The sequence below is a fragment of the Cryptomeria japonica genome, chromosome 10 (assembly GCF_030272615.1).
Source record: "Cryptomeria japonica chromosome 10, Sugi_1.0, whole genome shotgun sequence".
NCBI classification, from domain to species: Eukaryota; Viridiplantae; Streptophyta; class Pinopsida; order Cupressales; family Cupressaceae; genus Cryptomeria; species Cryptomeria japonica.
In genome coordinates, this window is record NC_081414.1 from 915546446 (window position 1) to 915566838 (window position 20393).

Below are 20393 nucleotides of genomic sequence, written 5' to 3' on the forward strand. Positions count from 1 at the left end.
TGAAAAGTCCCCCGAGGCAAACATTGATGATAGACTCTTATAAAAAAGACAATAGTAATATTAAATTAATTGAATTGTTTAGAGGCTGATATCTTCTTTCGAGATGTTCTTCTTCTGTGATAGCAGAGATCTACAATGCTCTAATTTATTGGGAAGCCTCTATCTTCTTCTATACTGAAGTATTTAACTGCTTATCTAGCACCTTGGAGGTCTGGAGGAGGAGGCTTTAATGTCGCCTTTCATCTAAACCATCCTCCACAATAAACACCATACTCAAACCCCATGGCAAGTGATCATCATAGTAGCAGTACAAATACCACGCCCCTAGACCAAAAACAAATTCCATTACTTTCTTTAGTTATGTCTATCTACACAAAACCAGTTGAATTAGTAATAAAATATTTCAATATCACCTGGATTGTCAGCTTTGAATCTTAGTGCAACCCATCCTTTGATGGGAACTCCCACAGTATTGTGAAATGGAGGATCGATGAGATTGAAGTTAAGTGGGTCGACTTGGGCATCGTAGTTTCCAACAATGTGCATTGGGTGGTTCTCTGCAAGCAAAATGCTTGTTCCCTGTAAAACCAATTGCACTGTAGAATTGAATTTAAGAACCTTCGCTTTAGTTGCACGGACTGGAACCCAAAGGCTGGAAGATATGTTTTGTCCAGTATAATTGAAATCAAAGGACGTGGTCTTGAAGGAAAGTCTGTTTTGAAGACCCCTTTTATGTCAAAGTAAAAAGCTTGGAGAATGCCAATGCTGGGCTTCACAAACGATATGTTGTTCATGCTTGCAGCGAGTCTGAATCCGTTTGGGCCTGCACAAGTCTGATTGAGGGGACAAGCAAGCAACCCAACTGTTGCACTTCTGATAATATATGGATGATAGATTCTTTTGGAGGCTAGTTTTTTTTTCCATGAATATATTTTGCAGTATCTTTGATGGGTATGTTGTCTATTCTTTCCATATGAACTCTAAATGTTTATTTGCTTGAATTTTCAATTGAGTTATATCAAAATTATCATTATATTAGGCTACAAGTTTTCTTTGATAATTGTTACATTTTTTTGGTTTGTGCACCAAAAGATTTCAATTTAATTAATTAAGAATTTTTATATATAAATATCCAAAATCTCATTATTAGAAGAAAGTATCAAAAGTCATTAGAATTATGAAATGTATTGACAAAAATTAATCAATAACTGAATTTCATTAGAAAGGCTCTAAAGAAATCTAGATTACTGCATCCTCATGGCATGCATGCTATGTCTGTGAACTTGCACCACTTCATAGGCACTAGAGTTGCTACTCAAACAAGACAAGCTCATCTCCTATTACCTTAAAGAAAGATCAATTATGTTTATTAGCACAACAAAATAATTATGAATTAGGTGTAAGAGGAAAGGAGAATATATTTAGTGTGACAAAGAAGAAGGCCACACAATGGAGACAAGATCAGATGACATGGTTGCATCCAAGGTACAACTGTATCGTGTAATACAGTCTTTTCGAATAAATTATTATATGCGAATACTCCTACAATGTAATTATTCTTTTGCTAAACATATTTGTAAATCAACCTCTAAAATCAAACATGACATTCCACCAAAACTGATAAGCACCTCTTTTCATTCTTATTTTTTCTTAGCAGCTTATCCCTCACACTGAATGGTGATCTCCACCAATTAAACCATTGTAACGTCGGCATCCAAAAGTCCGTAGCTAATATTTCATTCTCCTTGTAGAGGAGCATTGAAAAACTGATAGATAATGAAATTATTATATTTTCATGGAATTGAATAACAAGGGCGAAACCCAAATATGGATTACATGGTATATCGAAAATAAAAATTAAGGAATGGACATTACCCTGATTTATTAATTTGACATGATCAATTCAAGTCGTGTTGAGCAATTATTATTTGTTAATATATTAACTAATAGAACCCATAAAATATATGGTGTTGGTGGGGAATACATTCTATGGACAAGCATCCTAGCATCTGGGAAGATCAGGAGGAGGAGGCTCCAAACTTGACGAGTAACTTGGACCGTTCTTCACCACAAACACCGTATTCAAACCCCACGTCAAATGATCATCAAAATGACAATGCAAAAACCAAGCACCTGCATAAACCATAATGATTCACTCTATTACATATATTCTCCTAAATTCAAGTTCAAGGAACCGCGTGCGTTAATTCTAAAAGGATTAAAGTTGAATAGTAATTACCTGGGTTGTCAGCTTTAAATCTAATTGCAGCCCAGCCACTCAAAGGCACCCCAACAGTATTCCTTAGTGGTGGATCCACCAAATTGAAATTGAGTGGGTCTGTCTGATCATTATAGTTTCCAAAACCCTGTCCCACCACAAAAAAATCATAACCATGAAGATGCATTGGATGGTCATCTGCCTGGAAGATATTCGTTCCCTGGTACACAACCTGAACTGTATCATTATAATTGAACACTTTCACTTTTGTCCCAAAAGTTGGTGCCCAAATAGTTTTAGGGATATTATCCCCAGTATAGTTGAACACAAGTGGGGGATTTGAAGGGAAATCTGTAGTAAAGACGCCTTTGATGCCAAAATAATAAGCTTGCAAGATGGCAATATTTGGTTGAACAAAAGAGTTATTGTTCATGCTGGCAGCTATTCTAGTGTTATTAGGCCCGCTACAATTCATACCAGGTGGGAGTGGGCATGGAAGCAAATTCAGCCCTACGGTTGTGACAATGCTCTTGTCTATAGTCTGTGGAACATCTATCGCGTGCTCTGGTGAAGCTAGGCTTCGTAATGCTCGGCTAAATACAGTCACAGTGGCCGTATCGTTGTATACTGGCAGCTGTGGGAGGATTGGGGTGGCAGATGACTTAGAGCCCTCATAGTTTATAATGGCAGTTGTGGTGGTATTATCAAAGTAGCCTACTGGTTGTGTGGTGTATACACTGGCAGCTATGTAGTATCTACCTACTGGTTGATTCGCTGTGAGGAGAACATCTGTACTCTGGCCTGGTGTTATAAACATAACATCTGTTGTGTATGGCTTTGTGTAGGAAGCGTCTGCACCGACGACTGTGAGATTGTGTGATGCTATCTTGAAAAATAGGTGGCTATTGAGTGCAGCATTCACAATCCGTAGAAGGTAAGTTTTTCCCTGTTTTACAAACATGTTGAATGTTCCTGCATGAAAAAATGGTGTCACTGTCGATTCCTTTCATGATAAATTGCGAGTATTAGGTTAGCTATTTTTGGGAGTACCTGATGTTGAGCAAGGATAGAGGTCTCCTGGCTGGCCATTGATGGTAAAAGCATCGGATATATTGGGTGCACCACCTGATATAGTTGCTTGCCTTACAACCACTTCAGGATCGCTATTCCACCAATCTCCTATTTAATATATGCAGATTAAGTCAAATTTTAGGAGGGCAAAATGTGAAGGAATGATAAAACATTGAATGCAAAGTCTTTTTTCTACTGTACAAATTGAGGACGACGAAATGCATAAGGAATGATAAAGCATTGAATGCCAATTCCTTTTTCTACTTTACAAATTTGGGTACTTTCAGAATAAATACCTAACTCCTTTTTCTACTTTACAAATTTGGGTACTTTCAGATTAAATACCTAACTATCGAGGAAAGTGATAACAATTTTAGATAAAGAAAGTATAAATCTAAATGTGTAACTATTGTATCAAACTAGATACAACAATTTGAAAACCAAGGGTCACAACTTAGAAATCCACTTTAAACAATGAGACAAATATAACCGAACTTGGGTCTCCACATTAAGAACTCAATGCTTTAACCAACTAAGCTCAACCCCTTGGGACTATTTTAAATTTTTTTATAATATATATAATGTTATATATAATATTTTCATGATATTATTAATAAATATTTTTTTATTCATTAAAGATTTGTTAAATTATAATTATTTATTTATATTGTATTAATTGATTTTTGTCTAATAAAATTAATTTAATCATTCGTCACAATTTATTATTTTTATTTAATAAATACAATACAAAGGTATCAAACAACAATGACTTTTTAACTAATATGAGAAAAAATAAAGATTGTTAAAACAATTAAATACAATATGAGATAAATAGTGACATCGACCTTCTCCTCACCCTTTCCTAGTATTTTTACCATCTAACAACTTATTTTTATTTTTATTTTTATCATCTAACAATGGTTTTCTTTTTTCTATTTATCCATTTACACTCATTTTAGTAAAACGTAATAAATGTTTAGAAATAATTATAAACAACGCATATTACATTTTTTGTTAACTAGTTACTATATATCCTCCATGCCTTATATAAGTCCTTTATTAGTCATACTTGAGAGTTTTCATACTAACCAATAATTGTCCTATAAGATTAAAAAAAAGATAAAAATAAATAAAAATAATTAATATGATTGAATAATATTGTAAAATCTAACCAATAAATTTTAACATAAGACCATGTTACAAGATTCTAGAATCAATTATTTACAATGAAAAAAAACTTTATTAAAAGAATCATACAAATTATTATTAGTCTCTCATACTTTATGAGAAAGTATTGCCTACAACAATTATGAAACTCCTCAATAGAACTTAAAACTACCCTACATATTTTTGTTGTATTCATTAAATGGAAGTCTAAACTTTTTTATAAAGAAATTTCCAAACTCAATTGAACTAGAAAAAGATTAAAATTTGAAATTATTGAATCTATATTAACATACTATAAATCTATATTAATGCCAATTTAGTTTGGCTGGAGGGAGACTCTAACAACATTATCCAATGTCTAATGGGAAATCAAAAACCTTCTTGGAATATTAAAACATGGATCGATAAATCTATGAATGTTATAAACTCATTCCAAAAAATTAAAATTTCTCATGCCTATCGTGACGCTAATGAGCTGGCTAACCACTTTGCCAACGTGGGCGTTAGGAGTAATGATGAAAAAGTATGGAGGCTTGGTGATTGTTTCTCAGTTGAAGTTAAGACCTTGTTGCCATATGATTTAGCCCAGGTGAGACAAGCCAACCTTTTTCAATAAATGTCTATGTCACCTCTTGAAATGATGGCTTAGATTTTTATTTTTAAGAGTGTCATTCTATTGTTATCCCTATTTGTCTTGCACACTTTCTGGGTATTTTGTGACCTCTTCTGGATTTTTCTTGCTCTATGCTCTTCTGCCATTGTTGATGCCATGGGAAGCGAAAGCAAAAGGGTTGAACCCTTGAATTGCGATGATTTCAGGAATAATAAATTCATATGGTGCATATTGCAACGTGACAGGCTTACCCCCTTCATAGAAAGATTGCATGGTGTCGATGCCAATGTCACAAAGAAATTTTCCAAGGGCTTGAAGGATGGCAAAATCCAAATTGGTGGTAGGAAAACTCAAATTGATGAGAAGTTAATCATTGAGGTCACTAGTCTTTCCATGGACAATGCAAGATTCTACAGAGATAGGAAAATATCAAATGCAGCTATGAAAAGTTTTCCTAGGAATGAGAAGGAAAGGGAAAAGTTGGTTAAAGTAGATAAGAGTAGCTACGACACAAGTAAAATCAAAATCATCTAGTGCTCTATTCTTGTTGCTTTAATGAAGTATGTTGCCCTATATGGTAGATATACTAGGGCCTTCGGGCATCATTTCATTCTGCTAAACCACTTTAGGCATAAAGTGCATATATCTTTTCCCTTCTTCCTACTTGCTTCTATTAATGCCAACATTAAAGAGCATAGGAAAAACAAAAATTATTATTTCCTTCATGGGGATTTGTTATTATTGATCCATGAACACATTAAAACCCTTCCCTCTCCCTTGTCTAGGGTTCCTTAAAGTTGTTGTGATTCTGAGGATGATGATGTTAGCCTTTCCTCTAATGAGTAAGAATGGAATACTAAGATGGAAGAGTCTGATTCTGGGATGGGCTCTTCCTTGAAGATTGGTCATAAAGTAAAGAGAGGCATGCATCCCCTGTGTCTACCTCTAATTTTGAATTTCTGCCCTACCACAATTCTATCCCAAATAAGTTTGTTCCTACCCCCATCAAGAGTGATAGACCCCCCTTCCCGAATGATCTCAATGCAAATTTGTCTTTTCTCAACTTGGATAGAGAGAACCCAAACAATGTCATGGCCATTGCCCGTGATTCAGTTGTGGATAATTTTAGGATGTTTAAATGGGTCTTCAATGAGATCAAGGACATCAATATCAAACTTTGAGAAATCAATAGAAAACAAGAAAATCAAAGCGGAACAGTGGATGGTGGACCATAGAAAATCAATTGTGGACTCCATGTAGAAAATGGTGAGCACTGTAAGTGATATGAAGAAAGATTATGATAGCAGAATCTCTTTTCTAGAAGATAAACTCAAAAAAGACTATAAAGGCACACTAAGTCAGTTTGAGAATAAATTGCAAAAAGTTAATGAGAACCTATTCTCTCTGGTTACATATAGTCACAAGATGGTGAAGAGTTCTGCTGAAATCATAAATATTATGGTGGGAAAAATGGAAACTCTCCATCAGGAAGGGGCTACCTTAGATGTGGATTCCATAGATAAAAAATAGGAGGAAATGATTGGGCCATCCAAAAGAACCAAAGCCAACTTGAAGAAGAAATCTGCAAACCAAGAAATCCAAGTACTCAAGAAAATTGCTCTAAACATGACTCGGCTGGAAACTAAGGCCGCGGAGGCCCTAAAACATTTGTACTAGTTTCTTTCTCTTCCTTGTCTTTTTGCTAGGTTTTGGTTTTTTTTTTGTCTTTTGCTGAATCTTGGTTGCTATTTTCAAATGGGTATATCTTTATGCAGCTATTTGTGGTAGATCTTTGTTAAAAGGTTTCGGGTCCCTTCAAAACCTATTTGTTCTGTAATAAAAAACATACTATAAATCTCCATATTAATAATTCTATATTAATATAGAATAAAACTTCAAATCATTGGCCCTATATTAATATACTGTAAAGCTCCAAATTATTCGCACTATTTTAATATACTATAAAGATCCAAATTATTGGCACTATATTCAATATATTATGAAACGAAATTGATCAGAGGAAGTGTTTTCTTCCTGTATTTTATCTCCAAAATATTGAATCAAACCCAATTGAGTCTAAACTTCTATCAATTAGTTCAATCATTTACTTTAATAATTCTATATTGATATAGAATAAAACTCCAAATTATTGGCACTATATTAATATGCTATAAAGATCCAAATTATTGACACTATATTCAATATATTATGAAACAAAACTGATCACAGGAAACACTTCCTGTATTCTATCTCCAAAATATTGAATCAAACCCAATTGAATCTAAACTTATATCGATTCCTTCACTCATTTTCTAAGTCCACAAATATTACTCTTTATTGAACCCAATTTCTAATCTAGCATCTCCTTCAAAAGACAGTCGTACAGATTAACCAAGGAAATCCATAAAAAAATGTACCTAGCACAAGAGGAATCTCGGCATAGGGTTGTGGAAAGGGATAAGGGCTTCCCCTTTTGGGATATATGACTAGCGCTCCATGAACTGTTGCACGGAGCCATGACACATGGGCATGCCACCACAAGGTTCCTTCCTGTGCAACAATGGTGAACCTGTATGTAAAACTCCCATCTGGCTGAATGGGACACTGAGTAATATACCCAGTTCCATCAGCCCATCCTGTGCCGAGCTGTCTCACTCCATGCCTAAAACAATTTGATCATCAGTTCTGTATCAAAAAAGTAATTCACAGCATACAACAGCTTTGAGATGCAGAGTTTACCAGTGAATGGTGGCATTATACTGGGCTCTATTATAAGTTTTAACGATCAGGGTGTCGCCATTGCATACATGCAGAGTAGGACCAGGAAACTGTCCATTCACTGTGATTTTGTTATGTGTCTGACATAACCTAGTAATAGGCGTCCGTTCAATCTGCACATATATAAAAAAAAAAAAAAGATTTTGAGTCAAATCCCTTTTTATTAAATGGAACTGCGATCTGATCTGATCTGATCTGTACCCTCTACAAATTTCTGCTTCATATTCTATATATGATCGAGCACTAGAAACGATTAAAGCCTTACATGCTAGATCTTAAACAGTTTAGATTTGGCATGTCTGTTAAGTCAAATACACCTTCAAACAGTTAGTTACATTCTAGATCTGAACAATTTGGATTTCGCATGTTTCTTAAGTCAAATACACCTTCAAAATGAGATCATATACATCAATTAAAATCTCAATAAGAACGATTTTTCAAAAGAAACTAGTAAAATTACAACGAATGTATAGTGATGAACTTTTGCCCTCGCCAGATTGTGGAAAAGGCCACTGAATATAGCGAGCAACAGTAGAAACCTTGACGAATCCCACTTCGACATTATGAACATATTCACCGAACAAAATCTCCTTTCGTTGAGACTGAATCTCAAGTATAGAAAAGAAGCGCTCTTTGCATATTCAGCCCTTGAGCACTCTATATAAACTAATTTGATGGAAGTGTGTAAAGGAATACCGTAACTGGTTGCTTGTGCGACTTACCATTGTGATATAGGTAAAATGAAGACTAAATTTTGTATTATTGTACTGTTGTTATTGAATTGCAGTACGCTGAGGATTGTTGGTATGCGAATTATTTAAAGGAATTCTTCTTGCTAGTGGTTAGAAGATCACACCGTCTGAAATTCGAATAATTAATTATTTTACAAGTGGGCCCAATTTTTTTATTATTCACTCTTTTCGTGAATCAAATCTCAAAATATGATGTCACGTTGTTGAATATATAGCAGCGGTTTAGCTAGTAATTAGACTAGGTGTTAGACTATGCTCTTTTGAAAAACTAGCTCCGAAAAGACCTGTACGTTTGTCAGAAAATCGACTAACATGAATGTTAGTTGTATGTTATGCACCGTTGATTGTTTTTTAAACGGTTGTAATTTTTTGAGTGATTACTAACATGATGTACGTTTACACTGTTTTGGAACCAAAATAGACGCGTCCTTTTTAAATGATTCCTTATTCTTTAGGATTTTCTATATTAGTTTTACAAAATATTATTATTATGATCTTTTGAATGATTCCCAATTGTTTTCCATATAATTTTTATAAAATATTATTTTTGTCTGATTTTTTTTAATGTGACGAGTAATTGTTTAATATATTATTTTTATAAATCATTATTTATTATATCATGTGTTTTTTAAAAGGGTGGAGTAAATTCTTTTGAATGATTGATAAGATATTTTTCAATTTGAGAGGCTAGTCTTTTATATTTTATTCTTATTAAATATTTATTAGATTATATTTTTTTTAAATTTATGGAATAATATCTATCGAATGATTTGAACGATATATATAATAATTTAAAAGTGTATAAACTATGGTGTGACTTGCTGTTGAACTAAATTTCAAATGACAAAAAGTAGTTGGATGCATGTGCTTGTATAGTTGCTTCTATAGCTAGATATCATATTGTGATCTTTTGATTCATCGCCAAGATTTTTTCAATGAATAAGTATTTTATACATTATTTGAATAAATTATTTTTCATTGTATTTAAAAAAATAAGTGAAATGATTTTTAAATTAAGTTAAGAAAATATCATAAATAAAAGTGTTAATTAGTATAGATAGGTAGTTAAAGTGCTAAAAAGGACTTACAAATAAAATAAGTGATAAAGGAAGATTACAATCATCACACTTCCCTTATCTATCAAGAATGCCCTTACAATCGACAATCGCCTGCCAACTCATGAGAACTCCTTCACCATTATCTTGCTCTCTAGCTAGTTGCATTTTTTGTTTTTAGCATGATAAATAACCACTACTAAGAAAGGAACTTTGCCATTACCCAACCAACTAAGAGTACCCATATCATAGGGTTGTAATGAAATGAAAAATAGATGAGCTTGGTGAAACCAACCATGATGATTTTTCTCTTTAGGTATATAGTAGGTAGAGAATCATGTCCACAACCATTATGATTGTGTTCATATTGGCACCCTTGAGAAGATAACTAACATGGGTATGAGAGGGAGAGGCTTGTAATTCCATACAAGGTTATATGCTTGAGTGGCTTAGAAGCTCCTACAAGGGAACAACTTCAAGAAAGAACTTATTAGCTTGCACCTATATTTGTATGAGACCATTAGGAAATTCTTGTAGATTTAGTATACATAAAGAAATCAATATAAAAAAGATCTTGCGAAAAATTGAGTTTATTTTCTCTCTTTCTTAATATTGATTAAGTTTTCTACTCTAAAATAATTTCATACTCATTACAATATAGCAATGTTTTTTAGACCAATCCACTAAAGGAATCACATGTCAAGGTGAAGGCTTTATATTGAAAGCCTTAAATAAGCAATAGTGGAGGGAACACACATTCGTGAAATGAATAGTTTCTTGCATGGAATTTGTATAGGATTAGATCAATTGAATCACTAAGAAGGCGCGGTAATGGGAAGAGAGAGACTGCAAGATGTGGTAGAGTAGTATGAAGACGAATATTGTGAGGAGAAAATGTTGTAGGAGCTTAGAGAGGAGTAGAGGAAAAGGAGGTATATAATTATGTGTAGAAGATAGAGTTAAAGGTTGAGGGGAGAGAGGAGGGTGAAGATGAGGAGTTCGGTGAAGAGGAGAGAGGATAAGAGGAAAGTATAAACTTAGTTGTGATAATAACTTGAGTTCATGAAATTTAAATTTAAAGTATATAGATGTGGGTGGGCAAGGTGATGAGTACGGATAGAGATGGATATAGGTACAAGGATAGGAAAATCGGTCATGGTAAAGGGAGGGTGACGGGGATTAGGTGGCATTAGAAGATATACCATCAACAAATCTTAGTGAGATAGATGTTATGAGTAGGGAGTGGAAAAAGTAGTAGAATAAAAGAGATTATGTCCATGATAAGAGAAATATCATGGTGGTGGATCAGAATGTCATCATGAGAGCACAAGATGCAATATATTTTTTCTAGATTCTAGAGAAAATGGGGAGGCACAATTCGTGAGGCATGAGGTGATTCAATGAGATGATTACTAGGGGCATAGGGGATGAGTTAACCATTTATAGAGATAGGAAGAGAATAGAAGGAGACAATATGATATTTGTGAGAGGTGGCCTATTAGATGTCATTTTATGAGTAGGTAGTGCCAATAGGACGAATTTCATATAGTTTTATAGAGTATTTAGGGTTATTCGAGTTAGTAGTGTTAGTGGATATGGGACCACCTAGGGGGCCACCTTAACTACTAGCATGTTCAATAGTGGATAGTGCTAGCTATTGTTAACATGCGTCCCCTTAGTTTTGATATATTTTGATGTTCCCTACAACATTGATGTATATAAATCTCTTACACTCTATGTAGTTACAATATAAATTATTCCTTTTTGATGATATATAAAGAGATAGTTTCACCATGCTATGCATATAATCTGATGTAATGCATGATTGTGATCATTTATGAAATATAACAAGTTTATAATTTAGATACTTAGATTAAGAAATATAATCACTCAGTTTGAGTATGGATTTAATAGAGAGGACCTTCCAAGGGAATGGAGGGATGTGACAAGGGTTCTGATGAAAGATGTCATGCTAGATGGCCAATTCAAAAAAAATACACTCATAAATTTTTCCTATATTAAATCACTTTAGACAGGGCACTAGGATGAATTTCCCATTTTGGATTTATTCCTCCTTGTGTCAATTGATTATGGTGGCCCCATATAAGCCAAATTCTTTACCTCTTCATCAATGTCTCATTTTTAGACTTTACAATCACAGTTTGGGCCTCTCTCCAACTACCAATTCTATGCCCTTATTTACTAACCCTTCTTTGGTTGTGGATTTCAATCAATATTTGGCACCCAATATACTAGGAGACTCTTCCTTGACTTTGGTTAACGCCCCCCCCCCCCCCCTCGAAACATGTCAACCCTTAGCTTTCTACTAAAAAAAAAGATATCGATGCTTGTCCGTGTCCTAGAAAGGGAAATATGTTGCTTTCATTTAACCCTCATAAGATATTGATGATGATTCCTTATTTTTGTGGTCCACCTCTTCTGAATGGTCTCTTGATGAGTCCCAACCTCAAATTTTTAGGTCTAAACATAAGAATCTAGGTGCTTCTACTCATTCCTCTATTCCCACTCCTAAGTGTAATAATTCTGCAAAGATTTGTGCCAAGATTAATGAGTTTATAAAGACCTACAATTTCCATAATGATATTATTAAATGGTTGCTACTTAAATTAAATACTACAAAGGATAAGATCAATAGGTTAGAGGGTCTATCTATAGCTGAGGTGAAGGCTAGGGATTGGTCCTTTAAGGCTAAATATGAGGTAGTGTGCCAAGGTTTTGTTCAAGGTTTGGCTGAGAGATTGGATAAGTGGGACACCATAGAAGAAGAAGATCAACAAGATTGTGATCTCTTTGCAGGTTTTTCAAAACAATCTAGAAAGGAAACACACCAAATATAATAGCTCTAGGTTTGATGAGGCTTTTGTTGGTTCTCAAGTGCATTTTGCTAAGAACGGTCATATGCCATTTTCTCTGTGGATTATATCACCTCAAAGGAAATTTCTTCTTTTAGGGGTTTTTCTTTTCTTGAGCATTTGAACTTTCTTAATCAAAGAGTGGTAGGTTGTGAAGGGCCCTAGTCCTTGGGAAATCCATGTTCTGATTATGTGGTCATTTTTTGTCATTTCTTTGTCTATCTTTGTCTCTTTTTTTTTTTTGTTCTAATTGCTAGTTTTTGGGCTACATCATGTTTGGTCATCTCACTGCTCATGAGACCCCTCTTCTCCAACTGATGGCTAGTATGTTGTATGATTCACCTAGTTGACCTTTGTTTGCATGAATTTATTTTCATATTTGAGGGTTGGGTAGTATTTATAGTTACCTAGAAGGTTTCCTATCATGCTACTGAATTCTTTTTCACATGAATTGCAGGTTGAAATCTTTTGTGAAGAGAAGTTTTTAATTTAATAGATATATCAAATGGAGATTCCCCCGGAATATTTAGCCGTTCTAGTCATGGTGTTTGGTATAAGTTGCATGCTTGAAATAGCAGCTCCTCCTCTTCAACGTTTTGGATGTTACTATCCTTTGCCGTGTCCCACCAAGTGAATTATTCACGTTAAAAGAAAATCACAAGAAGAAAGTACATATTATTATCTACCCATAGTACATATTAATGAGCTATCTATTTTTTAGATCAACAAAGTTTTACTCCTTTTGCGTGTTTGGAAAATGAGGATAATGATATTTACTCAAAATTTATTTATGATGATCATAAATCAATCAATGTATGTAAGATAATTTATCATTTTAAAAGGAGTTTTGATACATGGTATTGGAATTTTTATAGATTAATCTTAGCACTTTATCTTTTTTAGATTAGTAATAAATTGAAGTTTAGATTACGTAATGGAAAGTAGTTTTGTTCTTGTTATCATATGTACATCAACATTTTATAAATAGATGCATTGTATTCAAATGTAAATTCCAAGATCTTGATAATAAAAGAGAAGATAGTTATTAAGCATATAAAACCCACATTTGATGAAGTCAATCATATAAATAGAAAGAATGTACATCAAAAGATTAGTCCTTTAACTAACACACGAGCATATAGAGTGTAAGGCAGATCTTGTATCAATGACAAATATTTTATTTAATATTTGTTTGATCTTCATGTATTTTGCTAGTTTTTAAATATGTTGTCATAATATGAAACATTTTTCATTGAAACAAATTTTATCACACTTATTTTCAATCATAATTCCAAGTTTCATATATGTAATCAAGGCCACCATTTGGTTGTTGTATGCAATCAAGATCTAAAAACATGAAATAAAAAATAAAAGACAAACTTAAAATCTTATTTGAAAATTTAATTTAAAAATTTAGATTGAGTGTATTTAAGTGATTTGATCTAAAACAATATGGATACTCAGTTTGAAAGCATAAAATCAATGTTTTTTAAATAATGAAGATGGATATGATAATTTAATTAAAAAAAATCGTGATTATAAAAACGATGAGTGAAAAGATGAATTTGCAAACTTTTTGAAGATTAGATGAAAGGTGAAGATTTGATCAAGGATCAAGAGATAACCCATCTAGTTATGGAAACAATTTAGTGAGATAGATTAGTGTTAACTAGAATTAGTGGGGAAGATTCTATTTTGAACTTCAAAGAAGATAAAATGAATTATTTAATTAATTATGTGGATATTTTAAATGAGCAAGTTGGCAACTTGAAAAATGAGTTAACTAATGTATAAGTTATGAGAAATAATTATAATTTTTATTTTCCATTAGATAATTAGCTCATATTAATTAAATAATTAATAAATATAGATAATTAGTGGTGGATGATATTCAGTAATAAATGATTAATGATCAATGATATTGATGTTGGTGTGAATGCATTGTTATGCCTAAATAGTTCATCACTTAGGTCCTATTAATAATTTTGTACTATTTTATGTATTCATAGTAAATTTTATTGAACCATTTTTTTAACTCAACATAGTTTTAGCACATTTTCATAATTGGGATGTGATGATAATGAGGATGTACTAAATAATAATATTTACGATGTTCAAAAATAAATCTAGAAATCATATGCATTTTAGATCATTTTATACAATAAAAGGGTTTTAATTTTTGGTATTGGATTTTTTTTGTAGAATAATCTCAATACCTTACCTCTTTCCAAACTAGTAGCTAAATATAAGATTTCACAACACAATTATATTTTGTAGGTAGGTGCATGAAATTAAAATGAAAATTGTGAGATCTTATTGATAAAAGGGGATATAATCTCATTAGGCATAAAAATGTCCCCACAAACCCCACACTTGATGAAGTTGGTTATATAGATGGAAATAATACACACTACAATATTAGTCCTTTAACTAATGTGAGAACATGTAGAGTGTAATATTAGAATATTCCAATAGATAGTTTTATTATATTATATTTAATACATAATGTAATTTATTAGGAGATAAAATAGGTTTTGAAGGAGCCTCAAAACCCTATAAAAAGATAACTATAGTGTTTAATTTTTCAACACAAAAGATTGCAGGAAAAGCTTGCAAGATTAAATGGCAAACAGAAATGCCTTCCACAAATGAGAGTTGCACAAAAGAATGCTATATTACTCAAACTAAAAGAATATAGAATGAATTACAATTATATAATGAGGTGCTTATAGAGAAAGTATAGACCTAAATTTAGGAGAACTAAAGTGCAAGCATGAGCAACTAAATAAAGTTCAATTCTAAATAAAGATCAACTAGATGCAGCAAAGCTAAATTAGTTGCACAACTAAAATAATCACTCCTAAGTGAACTAAAGAAAAAATCATAACTAGTTGTAAAAAAGTAATTAATAGATAAATATGCTCTAGCACCCCACCTTAGTGAAACTTAGGGTGGGTAGAAAAACTCTAAATGCATGAATGCAAAAATGGGTCTTGGCAACAAAAGTTTTGATCAGGTACCCATGTAAATACCAATAAAGTATCTCTAAGTATCTCCAACTCCCAAGAGAAACCAAGAAAGAATTAGCACCAACAGTAGAAACCCCCCATAATGCTGACAAGGGAGGGGAATGATAGGTTCACTGAAACTGTGTGTCACCATGAAGTGCATGAAGGAGAATCTAAATGTGCTAAAGAAATTACCTACAACTAAAAAAGGGCATGCAACTAATGCACACATGCATGGGACAAAAATCTCTAGGATCCAATGTTGTCATGGAGGAACCATCACCAGACAAAGGTATGATGGAAAAATGAAATACACTACAAAACCTCCTCTGGAACTTTATAATATAGTGCATGTAGAAAATAAGGCACAATATAATATGCAAAATCTTCAAAAACCATACGTAAGAGTGGCACTTTTATCTTAGTGTGTCTAAAAGAAAAGAAGTGCTTAAAAAGAATGTTCAAAATGCACAAATAGGGAAAATTTCTACAAATACATTTAGGAGAGCTAAAGAGAAGCCATCCACTACAAACTGAAAATTCCCAAAAGCCTAAAAGACCGAGTAATCAACCTTGAATTGAAATCACAAAATTATAAATAAAATTTACTCGAGGCATAATATAGAAAAATTAACAACATATGTAAATAGAGGACTCTTAGAGCTTTCCGATGATATGCAAAAGTTGAAAAAAAAAAGTCTGTTTGCCCAAGTTATGGCCCCGAAAGTGCAAAAAAAGAAGGTTGACTTCAATGGCCTATAGCAGACATATGAAGCAAAATTTGACAAAACCATCTACACAATCAAATCGATGCCATAATCAAATTTCCAACGATATCTCATTTGCCCTATTTTGACTTCATATGGCAAAGTAATGGGCAGAAAACCAAATGCTTCTTTTTATGGTTTGGAAGGCTTGAAGGGTTCCCAAAAATGGAAAATTTCTAAAAATACTAGCTTTCCAAACATAGAGAGTTTCTAAAAATAGTAAGCTTCTGAAAAATAGAGACTTTCCAAAAATAGGAAGTTTCAAAAATAACAAGTTTCTAAAAATAGTAAGCTTCTGAAAAATAGAGACTTTCCAAAAATAGGAAGTTTCAAAAATAAAAAGTTTCTAAAAATAGAAAATTTCCAAAAATAGAAACTTATTGACAATAGAAACTTGCCAAGAAAGGAAACTTTTCGAAAATGGAATCTTTGTGAATTTTTTTACAAAGAATTCCCCGATCTCTGATTTTGACAATTTGGCAAGCAATTTTAAGGTTCTGAGGCCTCCTAAGTGAGATGGTGACCTGTATTTTGGGTCAAATCACCCAAATGTTTTAGTGACACTTTTCTCGAATATTGTGCCCTCAACAAATTTGACCCCATATTTCAATTGCTTGGATTTTGATGAAACAACAATTGATCTTATAGTTTTTTGATGCTACAAATGTGATGGTGATTCTCATTTTGCTCTAAAGATAAAAAAAATTCACCCACCACCAAATCCACAAAAAGTGAACCTAGGACCCTACAACACTTCTGACTAAGGAAACCCTCAAAACTTGAGGAGGGGCTTGTTGAACCCACACTCTGATACCATGTTGAATTTTGCAACACGAAAGATTACAACACAATCTTGCAAGATCAAATGGCAAATAAAAGCACCTTCCACAAATGAGAGCTACACAAAAGAATGCTCTATTAGTCAAAAGTAAACAATACAAAATGAATTACAATTGTACAATGAGGTGCTTATAAAGAAAGCACAGAGCTAAATTTAGGAGTACTAAAGTTGAAACATGAGGAGCTAAATAAAGCTCAACTAGATGCACAAAAGTTAAACTAGGTGCAGAACTAAAATAAGCACTCCTAAGTGAACTTAAGACAAAAAGAATAACTAATTGTAAAAAAGAAACTAATGGCCAAATATTCTCTAGAATATAGGTGCAAATGAATAGGTTTTCGTCAGGACCAAAAACCCACTTACAAAACATTGCTTAAAGATAGAACACATATGGCTGGTCAACAACCCATTAACAACAAATATAAAGAAAATAAAATTGAATAAATCTATTGTTACATCATAAAAGGCCATAGCTATAATACAAACTAGCTCAAAGAAACAATAGTCTTGAGCTCCAATAAAAAAATATCATTTATTAGAATGTCTTTTAACAATCACTTTTCTTTGATGTAGACTTACAAGAACCCTTCACTATCCTCAAGCTCCATCTCAATAGGAGTTGTAGGAAAAAATATGATAACCACCTTTAATATCAACCTCAATAGGATAAAAGTAGTGTAGTCTTTAAACAATCCTCTTACAACACATCACATCATCTCCCACAAAATGAGTCTCCCCCTCAATATGAAATAGCTCCACCTTAACAGGATATACAAAAGAAGAATAGAAAAGTAGATGTTGGAACTCATCATAGCCCACAAAGACACTCTCCACCTCAATAGGAGAAATAAGGATAGGATCAAAGGTAAGGGAAGTATAAACCCCCTTGTAGCATCTCTATATCCTTGGAGCAAGAGAATATAGGATATTCTCTAGCCCTAAAACATGGGACCCAAAAGATGTTTTACTTAGAAAAATCTCCACCTCAATAGGTGATGCAAGAGTAAACACCATAGTAAGCACATCTTCATCCTGAAAGAGAAAGGGAGGAGGAAAATTAGAGAAGTGGGTAGTAGAAATAATTATAAACATTGAGAAATAAAATGATTGAATAGTAATAATAATGGTTTTCTTTTTTCTATTTATCCATTTATACTCATTTTATTAAAACACAATAAACATTTAGAAATAATTATAAACTTAACCCATATTACAATTTTTGGTTAACTAGTTACTATATATCCTCCACACCTTCTATAAATCTTTTATTAGTTGTTGGTTAACATATTTGTCTTTCCTTTAATATTTATATATTTCTTTGAAAATGATGACTCGTGCATACCCTTCATGAAAAAACAAATGAACAAACAGTTGGGTGAACCAAGTTTCGGTTTACCCTCTGCATAAGAGTGCAGCTCCCCGTAAGATTTTCAATGAATTTTTATGCAAATAACTCAAAAAGAAACACATTTTTCACCAGAAAGTGAGAAAGGCATTCATATTCAATTAACAACACAATAAGAATGCTACAAGATAATTATGAATAAATGTAAAGCCCATGGACTTAAACTTTGAACATTTCAATTCAATGTAAAACTTATTTTACCAAGCATACTCAAAGTAGCATAAATGTTGATCGATACTTGCTCATGCCTCACAGGACAAGGGGAATTAGAATCATTTAAACAACAATGTACCACTAATTTTCTTAGATAATAAATTCATAGACTTATGAAGAACTGATAATGAAGTAAAATATTTTGTATACAAGCATACATCTCAACAGAGATTTCTCTATCATTCAAACGCACAGATTTGAAGACCATTAATTCTGCAATGCCAAGAAAATTAATTCTGCTAATTCAAATAAAAAAAATTTGGACCATAAACAAAGCTTGTTGAATTACATTTATAGCCTCCAGGCCCATAGTTCTTTGAAAATAACCCTAAACTTTTAAAATCTACCCTAGAGTTAAAAGAAACTGTTTTCTTTGAACTGGAAAAAACTTAAGCGAACAACGGCCACAGACAGGATGATAGCTCATCTGTAAACTAATCAAGACTCCATTGTGGTAGAAGAAGCAGGGTATGTGCAAGATCATGGGGGGCCCAAAAGTGGCAATGGAAAAAAAAATGTGTTTTCAACCTTCCCAAACATGCCAAAATCAACTTTGACTTTTTGTTTAGGTCGGGCGAAATTTGAATTTAGTTTGGTAATACCAAACCAAATCGGATATCCAATATTATCGGATATCTGATTTGTGATGTCACTATTGTGATATCATACTTTTCAAATCGAATATCCGATTTTCTCAACATAAAAAATATAATTTAGTAAAATGGGCATAACTTTTGCGTTTCTTTTCGAAATTTTGATTTTTTACAGGTGTTGGAAAGGTAATTCATAGACCTATCAAATGGATGAGGTATTTTAATGATATTATAAACAAAAATTAATTATAATTATTTGAAGTTATTCCTTCAATTTTAGAACTTTAAATACTAACAAATTTTGCATACAAAGTCTCATTTTTTTCCTATCACCTCCATTATCTATCACTTGTCTATCTATACCTATATAATATATTCTATATATCTCTTTCTTCTCTACTTATGTCACTTATTTTCTCATTCCATGTAGATAAATAAATTCCCAAGTTACATGCATCTCTGCCTATATCTCCATCTTTCTATTCATATCTCTCCCTCTCCCACTCCATCATTGTCACTCCTTATTTCTACATTTCTCTCTAAAAATCTCTCTTCTCTCTATTTATCTCCCTCCTTTACCTTATCTTACCTACACTTATATATTACTTGTCTCTATCACCTCCTTTCTCTCCCTATCTTGTCCCCTCTCTCTCTCTATCCCTATAGATATATCTTCATGTATATTTATATCTCATTATTTCTAAATCTCACTTATTCACTCCATCTCTCCCTCCATTTGTCTTACTCTCTCTATCACGTTCTATCCATATCTATCTCTATCTCTATCTTCATCTTCACATCTCCATCTCTTTCCCTATCAATCTCTCTTTTTATATGTTCCTCTATCTTTATATATATTCCTCTATACATGATTAATCTACTTCTCTGTCTCTTCCTCTATTGCCCTCTTGAAGTATCTTTCCCTTTCTCTACTTTTATCTCTTTATTTACTCCATCTTTATATATCTTTTTCTCTCTCCCCACATCCTTCTCTATAGTGCCTTTATATATCTCTATATCTTCCTCTTTTCCTCTCTCC

General features: G+C 32.9%; 1 protein-coding gene across 1 annotated transcript; it reads right to left on the reverse strand.

Annotated features, from left to right (window-relative positions):
- Positions 1 to 1851: 1851 nt before the first annotated feature.
- On the reverse strand, positions 1852 to 8539 carry LOC131061717 (laccase-12). Its single transcript, XM_057995530.2, has 6 exons — positions 8308 to 8539; positions 7809 to 7960; positions 7487 to 7731; positions 3269 to 3397; positions 2240 to 3190; positions 1852 to 2133 (listed from the first exon to the last, which is right to left on the reverse strand). Exons 1-6 carry the CDS (start codon positions 8416 to 8418, stop codon positions 2003 to 2005), a joined length of 1719 nt encoding a protein of 572 aa, XP_057851513.1. The 5' UTR covers positions 8419 to 8539; the 3' UTR covers positions 1852 to 2002.
- Between the last annotated feature and the right edge of the window lie 11854 nt (positions 8540 to 20393).